The sequence below is a fragment of the Crocodylus porosus genome, unplaced genomic scaffold (assembly GCF_001723895.1).
Source record: "Crocodylus porosus isolate Cpor-Errol unplaced genomic scaffold, CroPor_comp1, whole genome shotgun sequence".
Classification (NCBI taxonomy): Eukaryota; Metazoa; Chordata; order Crocodylia; family Crocodylidae; genus Crocodylus; species Crocodylus porosus.
Window position 1 is genome coordinate 15,044,152 of NW_017728926.1, and position 19,320 is coordinate 15,063,471.

The 19,320-nt window shown below is 46.1% G+C and overlaps 1 protein-coding gene across 2 annotated transcripts; it reads left to right on the forward strand.

Moving 5' to 3' along the window:
- Nucleotides 1–1,171: 1,171 nt before the first annotated feature.
- AURKAIP1 (aurora kinase A interacting protein 1) lies at nt 1,172–5,056 on the forward strand. Of its 2 annotated transcripts, none has more exons than XM_019541573.1 (4): nt 1,172–1,256; nt 2,863–2,936; nt 4,074–4,525; nt 4,892–5,056. In XM_019541573.1, the coding sequence occupies exons 2-4, from the start codon at nt 2,885–2,887 to the stop codon at nt 4,994–4,996; spliced, it is 609 nt and encodes a 202-aa protein (XP_019397118.1). In that variant the 5' UTR covers nt 1,172–1,256; nt 2,863–2,884; the 3' UTR covers nt 4,997–5,056. The 2 variants fall into 2 exon arrangements, with proteins under 2 accessions (XP_019397118.1, XP_019397119.1); XM_019541574.1 differs by having other exon boundaries at nt 1,196–1,256; nt 2,845–2,936.
- Nucleotides 5,057–19,320: the final 14,264 nt, after the last annotated feature.

Consider the following 19,320-nt stretch of genomic DNA (forward strand, 5'->3'; position numbering starts at 1 on the left):
TCATCCTCCCACTTTCCTCAGACTTGGTGAGGCTGCAGCTGGAATACTGGAGTACTTCAGGAAGGATGTGGAGGCTTGAGAGGGTCCATAGGAGGACCAGGCGTATGGCTGGAGGTATGGAGAGCAGGCCATATGATGAGCTGAGACATGGGTCTTCAGCCTGGAGAAGAGAAGACTCAGAGGGGACTCGGTGGCTGCCTATAAGTATATAAGGGGCGAACATCAGGGGCTGAGAGAATGTCTTTTCACTAAGGCTCCCCTAAGACGAACAGTCATACCTTGCTAGAAGACCGCTGTAAATTAGACATAAGGAAAAAAATCTTTACAACTCGAGTGCCCAGGGTCTGGAACAGATCCCTCCCCCCCAACCACAGTGGTACAATCACCTATTCTGGATATCTTCAAAAAACATCTGGATGCCAACCTTGCTGGGGTCACCTGTCCCAGCGGTCTTTCCTGCCCAAGCGCAGGGGGGCTGGACCTGATGATCTGGAAAGGTCCCCTTCCAGCCCCTGACATCAATGCATTTCCAACCATTTCCATTTTAAGAAACCACTAAGAAACATTCAGTCACTTCATTTTGAACACGTAATAGCTCAGGCGGTCTCCAGGACAGTCGCCGTCCTTCCCTCACAGGTTGTCATGTCGCTAGCGCTGTTGGGTTGCAATACACCACCAGGCTCAGAAATCCCGGCGGCGTTAGCTGGCACAAGAACAGCCGCTCCTTCCAGGTCTTGCTGGTGCCGTGTAGCCGTGCCGGGGGGCAGGCTCACGCCGCAAGTGCGGGCCATTGGCCGCTTAGATAAAACCAAGGAGAGCGCTCTGCTCTGCATGGGTCATGCCAAATCCATGGGGTACCAATATGTGGGGAAGCGTGCCCTGTGGGAGCGAATCCACCCAAGTCTACAGATGCGTTGAACATCTTCCATGAAGGAGCCGCCCTGGACAGCACTGAGGGAGCCAATCAATGGCCTTGACCTGGTGCTGAATCCCCATCCGGGCCCGGCCAAGCACAGCTGGGGCCTGGCTCTCCCCCACATCATTAAAGCCCAGGTTCAAGATGAACGCGGGGTTGAAAGCAGCAGTGTCCTGGGCCGGCGCCGGGGCGCTGAGCTCCGTCCGGAGCGCGGGCGCCTCGCAGGCCGGAACGCGGTCGTCCGGGCCGGGTGCGGCCCGAGGCCGCACCAGGCGGACCCGGAACTTCCGGTGCGCCAGGAGGTACTTCCGGGATCCTCCGCGTTAGAGGCGCTGGGATGGTGAGTGTGGTAAGGCGGCTAGGCCGGGGCGTGCGGGGGGACCTCGTGCTCCCTCCCGCCGGGTCGGGGCTGCTGTTTCCGCACCGGGAGTGGAGCCGGGGATGAGCCGGAGGGGAGCTGGGGCTCGGTGCATCCACTGACGTCATCCGCACGCACGGGTGCACACGCACATGCGGGCCAGTACATGCATACATATGTGTGCAGGCACGTACAAGCAAAGGCACACAGATGCACGTGCATACGTGCACACATGCACACATATACACATGCATGCGCATTCACATGAATATGCACATACGCATGTATGCATGCACATACACACGCATGTATGCATGCACACGCATACACGCATGCACATACAGGAAACCCTCGCTCTTTGCGGGTTTGGCATTTGTGGCTTCAGGTATTCATGAATGCCAAACCCACATTTTAAATGCACTTCATACACTTACAGGAGCTCTGTGCTTGCTGCTGCTGGGCTGCCACAACTGGAGCTGTATCCCCTCCTCCCCCCAGCTGCTGGGGGCACTGCATTCATGAACACAATGACTTATTTGTGGATTTTGCCATTCGCAGGGGGTACAAGAACATATCCCCCACGAATGGCAAGGGTCTCCTGCATGCACACATACAAACTCATACATACACACAGACACATGCATGCATGCACATGCTAACATGTGTACACACATACTGACATGCATACAGACATATACTGACATGCACACATGTAGGTACATAGACATGCATGCATGCAGACGTACACATGCGTGCATACACATGCAGGCAGTTGTACACACATCATGATGATGGGCGATCATTTGTGAACGAATAAGATTGTTTTCCAAAGATAGTGAGTCCTCAGGTGGCTCCATAGCCCAATTCTAGATCCACGTGACTTGTTGCAGTGAGGGCAGGTGTTTCCAGGGGGGAACACATGCACATATCCATGCACTGAGACAAACCTACATGCATTCATGCACGTGCAAGCATATACACATGCGCACATACATGCATGCACGTATACACACATACAGATTCACTTCCCCTCCCCCCAGTCAAAAGGGGAGGGGGGAAAGATTTTGTTTTCTGAAACTAGTTTCAAGGAAAAATAGTAATCTGGCCAGTTTCAGTAGGTATCCACTTCAGAAGAATAGTTTCCTTCCTTTTAAAAATAAATACAAATGACACAAACAAAGTAACGGAATATTTTTTGTTATTTAAGAGCTTGTGAAAGCTAAAACTTTCCATTGAATCAAAGCTTTTGTCTAAGCATAAACTAGCTTTAACTCGAATGATAAAGATCCTTAAGCTTTCCTGTATAGAAAATAAATACCAATGCGTATCAAAAGCTGCATTAATGCCTTCCCCCTCCTCCCCAGTGCAGAGACAATACTCTAAGTCCCCGTCTTTCACTCCAGTACAGCAGAGCACTGACGTGTGGCTTCTGTAGTGGTGGAATATTTCATAGTATTTCAGGCTTTACAACATGTTGTGTGTTTTGTACTTTAAAAGGATTCTTGTTGCCTATTAAAACGTTCCTTCTAGTTCTTTGTGGTTCGCTGAATGAATGTTTTTATTTTGACAGTTGTTTTGGCTCTGACAGAGTGAACAAATCTGTTACAGATATGTTGATATCACGACTGACTTCTCAATTAGCAAAGGCTACGCGATTTACAGGTAAATCTGCATTGCAGTGTCAAGGTTTCATGGGTAATTAGACTTCCAGAGTTTGCTTTGCCAGAAAGCATTACAGGTCACTGGAATGAGCCATTCATGCTGAAGACTCATTAATCCTGCTATCTAGGCATACTATTAAGTTTCCAGCATATATTGACAATATTGTGAAGTTTTCTTGCTGAATATTTTAATGTGATTTTACAGAGACTTGTTTATTTGGGAGCTGGATGGCTTAATAGTGTTCACAGTCTTTCTAACCCCCGCCTGCTTCATTCAAGGAGAAATTTTTTAGATTATTTTTAACTGGTTGCATTGTAGCTGATTAGGAAGTTTTGTCTTGCATGTCAAAAGTGTCTTTTTTATCAGCTTCCTCTTTGGTAGGGTAAACTCTAAGTTTTGTCTGGGTTCATTCCATGGGTAATTAAACAGTTTAGCCCTTTCTTCATGGAAAGAAAGGAAAGAAGCAATTGGTTTATGCTCCTCTCATGCCACCCCCCCTGACCCAGCACTAGCAGCCTACGTATCCCTTGACATAACAGCTTCTGGCTGCTGCAAGGTTATACAGTTAGTCTTGAACTTAAAACATAGATGTCTTTGCCCCAGACCGTACTGAAGGTTCAGGGTTCAAACCCTACTAGTAGCACATTATATGTTGGGTATTACAACTGTATACAGTATAATTTGGTTTTACTTTTTTCCTACATTAAAAAAAAGCTGGAAAATCCTGTAAACATCAATTTTTTTAGGTCATAAAGTTAAGTATTAAAAAATTAGAGGTCATCAGATTTATGACGCCCCAGACAACCTTAATTTCACTCTTGGGTGCATATATGCATTATGGTAGTCTTTAATGATGTGAGCATGTGCTGTTTTTTTGGTAGTACCCTGTTTCATTTAGTGTCCGGGACTGAATGGATGTACAAAGTATAGAATTACAGTTGCACAGGCAAGCATAAATTTGTCATTTCCATTTCCTAACTTCCAAATGATTGAGGTTGCAACCTGATTTACTTTATTTGTATGCAGTCTTTTTGGCATCCGATTATAGTACTCATTAATTTTAAAGGGAGGGCACTTATTACTTATTTGTGTCCTTTAAGCATTCTAACACTCAAACACAATTCTTGTTTCTCAAAGGACCCTTTTTGCCAAGGCCAGTGTCTTCTGTTCTGTGCTCTGGTCCTGTGTCAGCAAACTACAGCACCCAGCCCTCTCATAACAACGGAGGCCAGCCTCACCCTTGGTATGCACTGGACCCCGAACTAGAAGAAATGTTGGTCCCTAGAAAAATGTCTATCAGTCCTTTAGAAAGCTGGCTGACAGTTAGATACTCCTTCCCTAAAGTGCAGGTCATCGATGTTCATAAAAAGATAGGCTATGAACCGACTCAGCAATATGACTGCCCCACATCTGAAGTGGAGGCTGATGTGGAGGAAGAGGGAGGAGACGTCAGTGGTGACAAGGTCGAATGTAGAAATGTGTTGAAGATTCGCAGGCAGAAGATGAACCGGCACAAGTACAAGAAGCTGCGAAAGCGAAGAAGGTTTGTGTGGAGGGCAGTACTGGAAAATCGCAAAAAGAAACGTCAGGTGAGAGTGGGTTAAACAGAGCAGCAGATCAGTAAAAGCATATGCTTCCAAAAATGGGCTTGCACTTGTTTTACCAGTTTACATACATGGTCCTTTTTGTCTAGAGCTGGCTTGTGAAAAACTGCAGCACTCAGTGGGAAATTTCTAAAATACAATGGTAAAGCTACATCTACATTTCAAATCCAGGCTGTGCCATAAGAATAGCTGCATTTTGAGAAGCAGAACAAGCAACTTAGATGCATATGTTGCTTCTTTCATGGAGACAGTACCTGGTGTTTGTTAAGGTTACTTATATAGTGAAGTGTCTTTGTCTGTGTGTGTGTCACTTACAAGCTGTCTCACAGTTGCCCCCTTTTTCTATTTCAGATAAAGTTTGAACAAGCTTTGACTCGCATCTGGAAAAGAGCCGGTTTGAAAAAGCCTCCTGCGGGGTGGCAGACACCCAAGTTATTTATGAGAAAATCTAAGTGATTGCAATGCTTGTAATGTGTTTGACATTTAATTTTAATTAAAGGTTATTTAAAATACATGGACCATCTCTTAGCATTTCTCTGGATGTTGAGGCTAGAGATAGATCTGAAGCCCTGTTAAGAAATTTCCTAGTATAGCAGTCCAGGTAGTATTTGCTATTGACGTAATAATAAAATGACCATCTTGGAGGGGGGAAAAAGTTGGTAAAACTGATCCAAGTTAAAAAACAATCAATAGGCTTAGTGGCTCAGGAACAGATCTCTTTTTCCTGCACTGACGTCTGCCCAATCCACATGAAGAGAGAGATGGAAGTAAATAACAAATACCATTTTATTCCCAATCTCTTTACAACTCCCAGAAATTGCCAGTGCTGAGGGTTTTTCTCATAACTGAAGTGCTGCAGTCGGAGGCACGAAGGACTGGGATGCTCCAAAACAGGTGTGTTGGTGACTGTTTCTCTTTCCTCTCTCTGTGACTGATAGAAACTTATCCGTACAGTCTGGGAGTGGAAACCTGAACTGAGTGTCATCTTAACAAGAGTCCATGGCCACATGATGACCTCAATGACTATTTCTCCACCTGGTAAAATGGACTGTGAGTTAATGGAGAGGGAACTGGAGCTGATGCCATTATTTTCAATTTCTTCTATTAACTAAATTCCTTTTTAGTAAAAAAAAGAGATTGTAGGTTGCGAAAGTGTGTCTTGCTGAAACTCTGGAATCTCCATTTGAAACTAGACAGGATGGACAAAGCCCCAGTAAATATGCCACAGCAAAACAGTCCTGCAATGCCTGTACAGTTTTTAAATAGTTCTTTCTCATTTCTAAGTTTTATGGCTGATTCTTACCTACATAGGCCATCTCAGCCTGGGAGATGCTGTTTAAAACTTTATTCCCCTTATACATCTCACTGCAGGAGGCCTGCTGCTTGTTAGTCAAGGACAGCCTGTGAATCGTGTTAATTCTGTAGTGGAATTTGGGCCAGAAAGGAAGTTTCATTAACTACAATTACACAACACTTAGTGCTTTTAAGTCACCTTGAGGCTTGACGTGTAGCTTCCTCAAGCAGAGGTGTCCCATGGAGAAGTCTTAGCCCAAAGAGGAAAAAAACATTCTTCTGAGGAGTATTTGTTAATACTTCCTCAGGCTGATTGCTAGTCTAGGAGCAAGCAATACCAAGTACACCAATCAAAGCTGGCAGTTTATTAACAGCTAAGGTTTCCTTTTGCCTGCTGATCCCCTAATATCATCTGCTGGATTTGCATGGTTGAAGCACTTAGAGATCTGTATGGATATTTCCATCAGAGGAACGGATGTCTGGGCTCAGTTCCTAGTTTTAACTTTCCATGTGATACTGAGCCAAATCACTTTTCTTCCCTGTGCCTCATTTTCTTCCATCAAAGAAGTGAGATGCCTCGTAGGAAATAGACAATAAATACTTAGACATGTGAATGAGTATTCTCTAGAGAGAGAAGATTTAGCCTTTGTAATTTGTAGATGTGCTAGAAAGGGATAAAATAACAGTGGAATGGAGTCAAATTGAGTACATCTTTTTATTCTCTTGTAATCCAGGAATACATAGATACCTCATGAAACCAAAAGGTAAGAAAAATTGAAACAAAAGGAAATTTGAATACATAATCTGCCTGTGGAATTCACTATTGCAAGATTATATTTGTAAGAGCCAAGGGGTATTTGGAAGCTATACCTTGTAGCCAGGTTAGACCAGCCTGAACAATAAAGTTAGACCATCCTGACACTGCCAGGATAGGAACAACACATCAGATTAGGTAATGTAGTATGGTAATGCCTGTTGCAGTTTTTGGTATATCTTCTTGTACCACTGAAAGACGTCTGCTTGATGTACTTGTCAGTAGATGGCAGTAAAGCCAAGACCCTCTGAAATTTCTTAGTAGTTATAGAAACTCCACTTCAATTTTATGGAGAAGTATGTATACAAACCACTGGTCTTGACAGAGAAATATTGATATCTGAGAGCTGTATTGAATTGAGGTAATCCCTTGAGGCACACACATGAATAACACGTCTCTAGTTGTCTTTTCTGAGCTATGTTGGTAGTAGTAGGTGCTTTTGATCAGAGCTTTAAAAAGAAACTCCCTCCTCCTGCTGCTTGAAGAGAGCTATGTCTGCAGTTATTTTTAACCAGGTCAGACAGGACTTTTTTCAGCCAATTCTCACAGGATTCTAACAAACAAGGGAAGTGCCAGCTCTCTGCCTTCAAAAGTTGCTGCAGGTAACTCAACAGGCAGTGCTGATTTGGGCTTTCAGGTGGGCGCTTAATATTCAGCATTCGTCCAGCTGGTTCTAAAGAGCCGGTGCTTTTTAGAGCACGAAGGTGCCTCACTCCAGCGTTCTTCTCACTCGGGTCTCCTCTCTGAAACAGGCACTAAGCTTATGTGGAGTGAGGTGCTTGATTTTTTTCCCCTCCATTCAGATTCATGTTGAAGATCCCTTCTTTCAGCTGTTTTCCCCATTCCTGCTACCTCGGCTGTTGGCTTCGTCCTCTATCTTACAGCCTCCTAATTTAAAAAACATTGATCTGCACATTTCTGGGGTGCTGGTTGATGCTGCAGCAGGTTGCCTTTAAAATTACGTGGGGCAAAAACGCTTCCAAAAACGGCAGTAACTAACTGTGTAGCAGTTCTGTGCCGCTGCAGCGTTCTGTGCTTCTGCCAGCCTGCGAAGACTGAATCCTGGGGTTCCTGCTTTTACCCTAAAAGCTTGGACGTGCCGTCCCGGCCACCAGCTGAGAAAGTTATTGCTTGTATCGTTCGATGTTCTAGTGTTGAAGTCCACCCACCCCAGATTTTCACCTTAATGGTAATATATTAGTGCCACTAATGTGTTCAGGCTCTGCTGCTCTCCCTGTTTAGCGTGCTGGCCGTATTAAAACACCACAGATATTGTAACCATTGCCCCCCTTTATTATTTCAGGAACTGTTGCAGGTTGGATGGAGCACTTCATGGGCTGTCCTGATCTCACTGTAATCTGCTGTCTGCTGAGCGTGGGGTATAAAGCTCTCTAGTCCGTGTGAGGAGAGGAGAGCAGTATCTGTTGTTGCTACCTTGTGCCAGCAGTAGTTATTATGGGAATTTATGGCACTCAAGCTTTTTCATTAGTCATGTGTTCTAGCTCACAGAGTGAGTGGGAGAGGCGATGCGTGTGATTCCCTTGACTTAACCGAATAGAATTAAAACAGCCTCCGTCTGATCTGACAAGCCAGTCCTTCCCTGCTTGCTTTAACAGCAAGGCTGCTGCTTGGAGAGAGAATCCTCAAGCTCTTGAAGTTGCGTAGCACAGACATCATGCGGTTTGTCTTCATGTTCTCCTAGAACTGTGCTCTTTTGTTACATGGCAATCACTGGTTTGTGTCAGCGTACCTCCGCGGTGAATCCCGTGTCTCTGCTAAATAAAAGCCTGATTACATTCACCCTCTAAATTACAATCCAGCAGGCATAGTCATTACCTTTCCATGTACTAAACTTAATTACACCATAATCCACAGGAATATGGAAGTACTATGTGATTTACAAAGGTGTTTACAAATAAGCCCTAGTAAGTTACTGTATAATTAAGGACTGGGGACAAGATGTGCGCCCTGTTCTTAGCAGTGTGTTTTTTTTTCACTGGGTTGCCTGATTAAATTTTACACTCCTTTCAACACACGCATCTTAAAAGCACAGCTGAGGAGCCTTGCATTATTTCAGTGGCAAATACTATAGGGTCTCTTTTTCTCATGGACTACAATCTGCAAAGATTAAAATCAGGTCGTTCTAGCTTTCTTCACTGTCAGATTCCATTTTCTACTCTTCAGTCCCTCACATACTGCGATCAATCTGACACTGCTGCAAGGGGAGGAGAAATGGACACAAATACACAGAACTTTTATTTTCTCTAGGGGGAGCACTAGGATATATATTTAATTGAAGAAGCCTTTATTATGCTGCTGTTCCAGAAATATATACACACCCATGCATGTGTGTATGCACATTTTATATGTATGCATATATGTGTAGCTATGGCAGCAGCTAGGTAAGGAAATTCTTTGGCTCAGGCAGAGCAAGAGGTCCTCAGGGGTTCTCCTGTATGTCCCAATTGTTTCTCTGTTCCGAGACGAAATGGTTGAACAACAGCAGGAGCCTGCAAGAGGAATCCATGTTAAGTATTACAGAGGCTGGAAATATCCGGTGAAGACAGTGTGATGGATGTGTGAAACTGGGACTCAGCTGTGTCTCAGGAAGGAGCTCAGAAAACTGTAGAATGTGAAACCAATTACACACATGCACACAATCCAGTGCTCAGGTTATGTATTGGCTTGAATACGGAGAGAAAACTAAGTGAGCTCTTGAGCAGAACATTGCATCCCATTCAGCTCAGTAGTTTTGTCATTTGGATCAGTGCACTTACATAGATAGCTACCAGACCTGAAATGAAACTGCAGTTCAAATCTCAGGTTGAAAGTCCGTTGCTCATCAAAGACATGTTAAAGGATCTCTGACTTTTCAGTCTCAGCAACATATAGTGAACTCGCTGAAATGGGCTTCTCCCAGGATTTAGATAGTTGCCCTGAACTGGACCTGTGGCCAAAATAGCCTTTCTTATTGGTGATGGGCAAAGCTCAGATGATTTAGGAGTTTCTCATATAGCTATTACAGATGTAGTAATGAGGTGCAGATTTAAATGTTTCCAGATGGTTCTGGTTTAGAAACTGGATTGCAAAATCTAGTTTTGGAGGAGGTTTCTATTGCTTGTGAACTAATAGCTGTTTTGTTCAAACAAAGAAACTCAGGAGACTTCGCAAGTATTTGGGCAGAATCTTAACTGATGTACACCAGCGTAGTTTCACTGACTTCACTGGAGTGCAGCAAAGGATCAGGCCTGTCATATAAATGGAATAGTGATGTGATAGAGCTATTGTAGACTGGACTCATTGCCACTGGCTTTTTAACTACTGTATCACTTAGCCCTATTCCCAGCAGGTCTGCTTAACACAGTGAAAAAAACCCTCTGGCAACCCCCAGTTCTCTGTGGGTGTCTACATGTGAATTTATGCCAGCTTAGATTTACTGTGCAGTAAGCGGGGCTAGGGCGACAGCTACATGTGCAAGCATTAAAGCACATTAGCACTGTATGTGGACTGACTTGGAGGGACTAAAATTAGTCCCAAGTCAGTTTACACACACCGTGTTAAGGCGTCTACACGTGCGTTACTGCACAGTAACTAATCAGGTATAAATTTGATACTTGCATGATGCAGGCATCACATTTCCGTTCAACTCGGCATAAGTCACTATATTTACTGCACAGTATGGGTGTGCATGTATAGATGCATGCCTGTGCTGTGCAGTAATTTTGGTTACTGTGCAGTGAATGTGCATGTGTACGCGCCCACCATTTACTAATAACTGCTCTGTTGATAGGGCTCGGCTGGTGATACTAGTATGCGAAGGAGACTCAAGTGTGCTTTAATAAAGGCAACACCCATACCGAAAGATCAATCCCATGACAAATGGGACGGGAAGCCAGAAGCAATACTGTGTGGAGTAAATTCCCCAGGAAATGAGAATCAAATTAAGCTGGGTGGAAGGCATAAACATTTACAGTTTGTATGAATCATGACAGTAATTTGGCTTTACTTCCTTATAGTATGTGCCTTGCACACTAGACTATAGTCACATGGGTTGCACAGTGCATGATACTAATGTCTGCTGGGTGCCTTTTGTGGTTAGGGTAGACCCTGTTAGTGCCTGAGTAACCTTCAGAGGTTTGGGGATCGGGTCTAAGAAATATCCAGGTCTCAGTCGTGCATCCAAATGGTTGGCTGCAAGTCTCCCAAAAAATGGCTTCTTATTAATATTTGTAGTGGTGCCTGCCTTGGGCCAACTTTAAATTGCTTTTAGCTCATACATCAGGGGATTCTGAACGGTCAGACCAGCCTTGTATCCCCTGTGACCTAGCTCCTGAACTGCTCCCTCAGTTCCAGAACCAGAGGGGAACCCCTGATCCCTGGAGCCTCTTGCTGTAGCCTCAGGAGCCTCCACTCCTCAAACTGTAGGAGAGCAGCCTCTTGCAGACGATGCCTGCACTACTGAATCTGCTCAGAACCAGAAGCTGCAGAATGGTTGCAGTTTTGGGAGACCCTTCCCTAATCCTAAGCCTTTGGAGAGGACTGGGGGAAATTTGCTGCTTGCTAATTGATCCTGGTGCTGCTCAGACAATGAAACCTTGTCAGGTTAACACACGTCCATATAGCATGCACTGAAACAGCCCTTCATTATGCGTACTGGCAGTGACTCCAGGCACGTGTCTGAAGAGCTGGGTATGGGCTCTGGGGTGCCCAATAAACCTCATCTTATGCAGCCGTGAAAGAAAACATACAGGGAAGTGATTTTTCACACTGGTGTATTGGCCACCTGTGAGTGCTGTTCAAAGGCGGCCATTTGGTCAGGTGGCAGATATGTTGCAATGCAAATTCCTTCCCTTTACAGCCCAAGGGGTTCCACCTGTGCTGAGCATTACACACCCTAGGCCCCATTCCTTTGTGTGTATGTAGGACCCACCTTCCTCCCTTGAGTTGCTTGGGCTCTGAGACAACTTCCATGAATGGGCACACGCTCTCAAACCCATCAACCCCCTTGCTTCAGCATGCCCTGGAACCTTTATGAGCATTTGGTGTACAAAGCACCCCTTTCAGAAAGCTAATAGACTTCACTCCTGCTGTGAATTAGCTGGCTCCTTATTGGAAGTGTTAAAAACCTAGGAGCACACTGCTCAATGGTTCCTGGGCAGAAACAATACAGGCTTTTAGAGTGTGGGCTAGTAGGGACACTAGCAAATTAATACAGTGGGCCAACTCAGTATTAACTTCAGGAGAATTACACCGATTTATGCCAGGGGAAGCAGACTTGGCCTCGTACTTTAAAAATGTATGGGCTGAATCCTCAGCTGGGGTAAATCAGTGTAGTCTCCAGGTCAGTGCAGATGTGCCTATTTAAGACTGCTGAGAATCGGGCTCAAAGGGCCTCACATGTGTTGCCAACAGCCTTTAGACCACTATGTTCAAGAGCTTTTTTTTTTTTTTTTTTTTTAAAGGCAGTATTTACTTTTATTTTTTACTGTTTACTTTTGCTGTCCCATTTCACTTCAGACTGTGAAAATCCACTTGGCCAGCCAGGCTTTCGTTTAAAGTCTGTCAGTCTTCCTCAGCAGTGCTTTCATTGCAGATCTCATTCTAAGAAGGTGGTTTTGTCCTGCCCATTTTACATATAAGGGATTTCAGTGACTTCTGTTCAGCAGGGATTTCAGCAGACCAGATAGCTCAGGTACTAGTATTCAGTGTAGCCACAGCAGTATGGAAATCCACATGGGCTACAAGCCCACCAAGACCCTTGTACATACTCAGTTGGAGAGCCTGCCCTGAGCTCTGTGCTGCTGTGGCTAAAATTGTTACTGGTCCCTGGGCTTGCTCATTTAAAACAATCCCAGGCCTTCTATACAAACTGTTGTTACAGTAGAAATAATGACAGGGAAGGGACTGATCAAAGCCACATGCCATTTAGTGGCAGAACTCTCCTGACTCCTAGACCTAGGTCCTCTTCCCTGAATCTCTGCCTCCTTAGGTACTCATGTATTAGAACAACATTGCAATGTTTGGGCTGCATCTCAATGAAGCCCAAGCAGCTGTTGTGCTCATGGAGTTGGCAGCAAACAGAAGGATGGTGTTTGTTACACAGCATGTAATTAGCTTGGGGAACTCACTGTTGCCACGAGATGCCATGGAAGCTGATCATTTAACCAGGTTCAAAAGAGCATTGGACACATTCCTGGAGCAAGGGTCCATCAGTGGGTATGCACCATGATACTTAGGTGTGCAACCTTCACATTAAAACTTTGTAGGCTTCTGAGTGTTGGAAGCTGTAAGGGAAGAGGGGGTAGATCGGTCTGGATAGGCCTTTTCTATATACATGTTCTTCCCCTCAGTACCTGCTCTCTGCCACTATGAGAGACATGATATGAGGCTAGATGGATCTGTGGTCTGACCCAGTTGGGCATTTCTTATATAATTCTTGTGGAGCTGTGGTGGGGCTGAGCCCTTTACCAGCTATGGGCATGAACAAGGCTCAAAAGGACTTAGCACCTCCAGGAGTCTTTTGGCCGAGGCCTGCAGCAGCAAGCGGTGGCGTGTTGTAGAATGACATTGGTCTTCGGCCAAGGATGCTGAGAGGTACAGGACCAGGTAAACTCCCTTAAAACAAATCTTTTGCAAATATTAAGACTTTTATTTTAAGTGGATTAACAGTGCTTGGCAGAATCCTTCCAGCTGAGCTGCGATCCAAGCTAGTGGTGGTGGTGTTGGGGTATTACTTAGGGCTGATCAACTGGAGAAAAAAGCCTACCACAGGCAGGAACAATAAAAGGCTTGAGCTGTGGTTATGGTCAGCAGCCTGACTGCCTGTAAATGGCACCATCTTACTCAACAAGCCCCTGGGCATCTTTGAGTCACAACCTTTTCCTTTCCTGACAAAGAGTTTTCACTCCTCCTAGCACTGCAGAGGCAGCGCGGGTCTGGGAGAGCCAGCGGGATCCTGCTCAGCAGCAGAATCACCACGCCGGGGGCCGAATCTATGTGACAAGAGAGTGGTAACTTCCCCTCCGAAACCAGGAGGCCCAGTGTTGTCTTTCTGGCCAGCCCTATGGGCCAGAAGGCATTGCTGCATACCAGCCTCTACCCTGCCTTCCTCACAGTGGCTTGGATAGTCAGCCTCCCCCGAACTCCCGCGGTTGGACTGATTTGAGCAGTCTGCTTTGTGAGAAGGGGAATGACCCAGTTTGTTCCCAGCAGCCTGCCATCTGCAAGGCAATCTGCTTTGGGCTCCTCCTAGGGTAGATGGAGCCAAATGTCCTACTTTCTGACAATATTATTCATTCCTTTGGGAAGTGAATTAGTTGCTGTCGTTGCTTTCAGAGAAGTAAGAAGCTTTTCCCCACCAGGGGACAGACACGGCTAAGGGTCTCTGCTGATGTGGAGAGAGAGGATACGGCAAACAATAATCTTAAGGACCATAACATGCAGAGGTTGAGTTGCTTTTAATGATAAAGTGTGGCTGGGGAGAGGGAATGTAGGTATGTGTCTGGGACAGTAAACCTGATGGCTTATCTATGCGGGGCATATGCACAAGGAAAATAGTGCTTTGTCTGGCCTAAGGGAAGCAGAGGGGTAGTCAGCTATGTTCATGTGAAGTCAGGCAGAAAGCAAGGAAGCAGTCTGTATTGCTCTGTCCTGTCCACTGTGCAAACTCCAGTTTCTGGCCCCAAATTCCAGCCATGGGCTGGGCCTAAGCCCACTTCTGGTGCTGACAAAGAGCACCTGATGTCAGCTTCAGTGGGGTTTATGGGGCACAAGTTCCTTCCCTTAATTATCCCACACCTGCCTGTGGGCAGGACTTCTGGAGGGGACGTGCTTTCCATTTTCAGCTCCCGGGGCAGAGATTCAGCTGCTGGTACAGACAGAAGGAAGGTTTTGAATAACAGGAGGAGCAAAGGGAATGGAAGGGAGGGGAGCGATTGCAGTCTGGATAGGGGAGGTAAAAGCATCATATTCTGCACAGTTTTGTAAATCTGCTGCGAAACAGGGTCATTCAGTTGTACTGAGCTCCACACAGCTGGGGCTAGATGGAGCCTGTATCTCAGCTTGCTCCCTGCAGGTGAGCTTGGGCATCTCTATATTGCACTGTAGTTTGCAGGGCAGTTTTCCCCCCTACTTCACTGCACTGGGTGTCCTGGGACAGTTGTCTCCATCTTGGAGCAGGAGCTTGTCATGAACTTTCCTGCATTCCTTTTCTTCCCCTTGTCCGTGTGGGCTCCCTGATCTGAGCAGCATGTGCTGTGGGCTTGAGCGAGAGCTGAGAGGGCCTGGAGCATTGCTTGACATGCTGTCTCCCTACCCAGTCCTTTTGTAAGCTTTACTGCTCTGAGCAAGAGTAAGGGGATGGATAGGGAGAGGGGAAGAACAGAGTAACCCTGTGCCGACGTAGCATAAGTACAAGTCTGCTCTGGGCAAAGCTAGCTCTTATGTTCCTCTCTGGGAGTTTAGCACAGGGTAAACATGCTGGGTAAAAGTCTCCTTTTAGGCTCAGGCAAGGTGAGGGGAGCTGGGATTTGTCATGGGGAGTTGAGGTGATCGTTTCCTCCTGTTCTTGAAATGGCATTGGCAAGCCAAAGCAAAAAGTTGGAAGGAAGAAGAGGGAGCATTGATCTGTTTGATGTGTGTTCCACTCTGGAGGGAAGTCAGAACTGCCTCCAATGTGCTCATTCTTCTGGCTTGAACCTAGTGAGTGAGTCTCTCTTTCCCCTTAACCTGACTCACTGTCAGGATCTTTCTGATTATTCTACAGGCTGCTGTGGAGGAGGTCAGGGGAGTTTGATGGGGAGAGGCCAAGGTGTCCCCCACGTTGTCTCCTTCAACTTCCTGAACGCACGAGTGCAGGGGCTTTTCCGCAAGTGGGTCAGAAGGCCCCGGGCTTGTAGTGGCATTGAGTTCTGCTGAGAGGTAAAGCTGCGTTCCTGCACCCTAGGGAGTCTTCATGATTTCACTGCACATTCCTGCAAGAATTGAGGAGTTGGCCTCAATGTGTTGATCAGAGTCTGGCTTGGGTAACTCCACTTGCCTGAGCTTCCCTGCAGTTTGGTTTGCCTGTTGGTCTTGTGTGCTGTTAAGCAGCTGCTGCATCACACCCCAGAAGTGGTTGCATTTCAGCAGTGGGTGAAAGATTTTACTTTGGGATGAAGCTGCTATGTAATGGTCTAGGATGGGGTAGCCAACCTGCAGCATGCATGCCACAAGTGGCATAAGCAGTTTTTGTGTGTGGCACATAGCAGATTGGGAGCAAGCAGGAAACAGGCTGCACAGGAGTAGCTGGAGCAGAAAGCAGAGCAGCAAATCGGGCAGAGGAGGGGGATCTGAGTAGCACTAAGGGAAGCTGTAGGGCTAATTTGGGGCATACCTGCCAGGAAGGTTGGTCTCCACTACTCTGTGAAATCAGGGTTTTCTTGGACATTGTTCCCTAAGTAACACTCGTTGATCTCCCTTTTCATTTTGCTTGGGAAGAATCTGTGCAGCAGATCAAATGCTGTAGTTGGTATCTCCCCTTCCACAACCAATGTCCTATTCCCCCCAGAAATGACCAGGACTCAAAGAATGTCTTTCCCCCCTTCTCCACCATTGTCTTTGGAAGGAAGCCCATTCTTCCTGGTGTAAAAAGCTAACTTTCTCTATATTGATAATATATTCCTCTAAATCCAAACCGTTGCCCCTGGACTTGCATGTTCTTGGAGTTAATATTACCTGAATCATCTGCCAGGGGATTTTTGTTCTTTCAGGAGCCCCCAAAGGCCACTTGGAGTGTACTCAACCTGTGAAACAAAAATTAGGAGGAGATCTGTGGTTTCCAACCCTGCTTTTAGAAACTGCTCTTTTAGGGGGCTGGAATGACTCACAATGACTATTGTTAATTTCTCTGTTAATGGCTGGCTGCTCTCAATGGGCCTTCCTGGATAATGAGCAGGTAGAAATTACCCTGGAGATACAAGCTGATTTCAGGAATGAAACTGATTATAATGAAGCTTATTAGACTAATAAATCCTCAAGGCCATTGGAGACCACTGATTGATTCCATGTTAAAGCACTAGTTTAACTAGAGCTATTGCATTATCACCATAATATCCAGGTTCTAGCAAGATTAGGTTTGAGTAAGAGACTAGGAGCCTGGAAGTCCTCAGCTCTGGCACTGATTAGTTGTGTGGGCTTTGGCAAGCTACTTAATCAATGTGACTCAGCTCTTCCGTACAGAGACCATTGTAGTCTTTATATGTCTCATGGGGGTAGCATGAGGCTAAATTCATTTGTGGTGGCAGGGTCATGAGATGGCTGGCTGGAAGGCAATGTAAAAGGTAGGAGAACTTGGCTTTCTAAGCAGAGGTGCACAGGCGATCTACTCTCCAGTTGTGAGGAAGGACAGCAGCTCCACGTGATCTCTGGGAATGCCCAGCTCTTTTGGAAACCAGAGCGTGTGCATCATCCTTGTGATCTGACCCAACAGCCCAGCCCCGGGATCTGAAGAACTGACCACGCTCCATTTTTACACATCTAAATTTGGCAATGGGATTATGTTGCGTGGTTGGAAAGCAGCCTCCATCCAGTCTCTTCTAAATGAGGTCGTCTGGAAACCCTCGGTAAATAGTACAACCTTTTGGGAGGCAACTTCCAAGCACCCTTTTCAGAACAAAGCTATTAATTTTTCTACCCCCTTTTTCTCTCTCTCTCAGTCATTTGCAATCTCAAAATAAGATGCTGTGCTTGGAATGCTGCTGCCTAATTATTATAGCCAGGCCCTGCAGATGGGTTGCAATTACTGTGGGAAACAGTTCTCCTTCAAAAGCTAGTTGTACCAGAACACAGTGACCATGTGCAGAACGACTGAATTATGTGGTTTGAAGCTGAGTGCTGATGGTTAGACATGGGGACTCTGGAAATGGTACCTTTCTGCTGAATATGTCCACTCCCTCAGTACCTTCAAGGCCCATCTGTTTTGGTTCCTTGTAGAAACACCATGGGATGCTTGTGGCTGGGACCTGCGGAGAAACCCAGTGTGCTGTTCCCTGCTCTTCGGCAGAACTGAATTCACACGTGCCATGAGCAAGCATTAGTTTTCATTTTTGGAAATGGTAGTTTCCAACTGAGACCCACAGCAATGAAGACAGGACCAGTGAGCGTCTCCCTTTTTGATGACCCCTTATTCCTCCCCCTCCCCACTCGTACGTACACACACACACACACACACACACACACACACTCTCTCTCTCTCTCTCTCTCTCTCTCTCTCTCTCTCTCTCTCTCTCTCTCCCCCTCTTGGTCTTTCTGATGTGAAAGCATCATTTTCTAATCGGGAACAGAGCAGATGAGAAGCGGTGAGTAGAATGTCACAGTCTGAGACTGCTGGCTTGTTTAGCTTTTCTGAGATGAACAGAGCAGCTGAATAAATCCTCCGAGTGCTGATTCGCACCCTTTGTCATTTCCTCCTGGTCCTTAGTACTGTCTGTGATCTGCAGAGCTAGCAGCCAAGGCCCGGTTGCCTGTGCCAAAGGGGGCAGACGAACGTAGGTTTGAAAACTCAAGCTTTATAGAACCACATCTCCCAGTGGGAGTGACTCAGCCCCTTGTGCTGCATCCCACGCAGATCCTATTCTACTAGGACCATAGACACTATTGTCTGCCTGGACCTAGCATATGTGATGGCCCCCATCTTGGTGTAGTGCTGGATTGGGAGCCTTGGCCCAAATCTCCCCTCTCCCCAGTAATGTGCCATGTGCTGGTTGCCTGCTTGGCTGCTACTTTAGACCTCGGAGAAGGGTGAACTGATTCATGCGTGTTTACAGAGCCAAATGCTAACATCATTACTGAGGCAACTCCCATTCACTTGAAGATTTAGTATCACATTTCTGGGTTTTTCCAGGCCCAACCCAATGGACCCCATCACTACTTTCACCTCTGCTCACTTGTTTTAATATTCTGTGTTGAGTGCCGGTCTGGTTCTTTGAGTCAGGAAGGGAGCTACCAATGTACTTTTTAATGACATCCCCGGGGAAGTGAGAAGCAAAAATGCCAAGGATCTTGCTCTGCGTAGGTGATCTGGGAGAGTAAAAGAACTTTACCTGGGGTATGGAGCATCTTACAGGGCACTGTCAGCGTGAAAATCACATCCTGGGTTTACCTGCTGGAGTTATAGGTGTCAGTTGGCATAGCCAGAGTTAAAGGAAGGGAGAGAGGAAGCATTATCTAGCTTTCTCTGATTCAGGCGATTTTCCCTTGCCCATTTGGCAGCACTGTGAGTTGCTACAGCTATGCTTCCCTTCTTCTCCTACCCAGCAGTTAAGTACCAGTCTCACAAATGCACTGGTGTGGGCAGGCTCACTGGTGTGGGCAGTTTAGTGGAGCTCTGGGGGAGTTCCCTCCAACATGAATATAGCTGCTAGGAGTCAGGGCCTTGGTTCCAGTTTTTGGGAAAAGACTGATGCAGAGTGGCCCAGGGATGAGGTACTGGCTGAAAGTCTGGGTTTTGGGTTTTGCTGTGTGACCACGAGCCACTCCCCTGTATGGAGTGCCCATTTGGTCTGCAAGCTTTTTGCTCCAGAAGCCATGCTTAGTGCATGGTGCCCAGAACCAGGGCCCAGACTTTAGCTGGGGTCTCTGGCGACATTTCATAGTTTCTAGGGTCGGAAGGGACCTGAGCAGATCATCAAGTCCG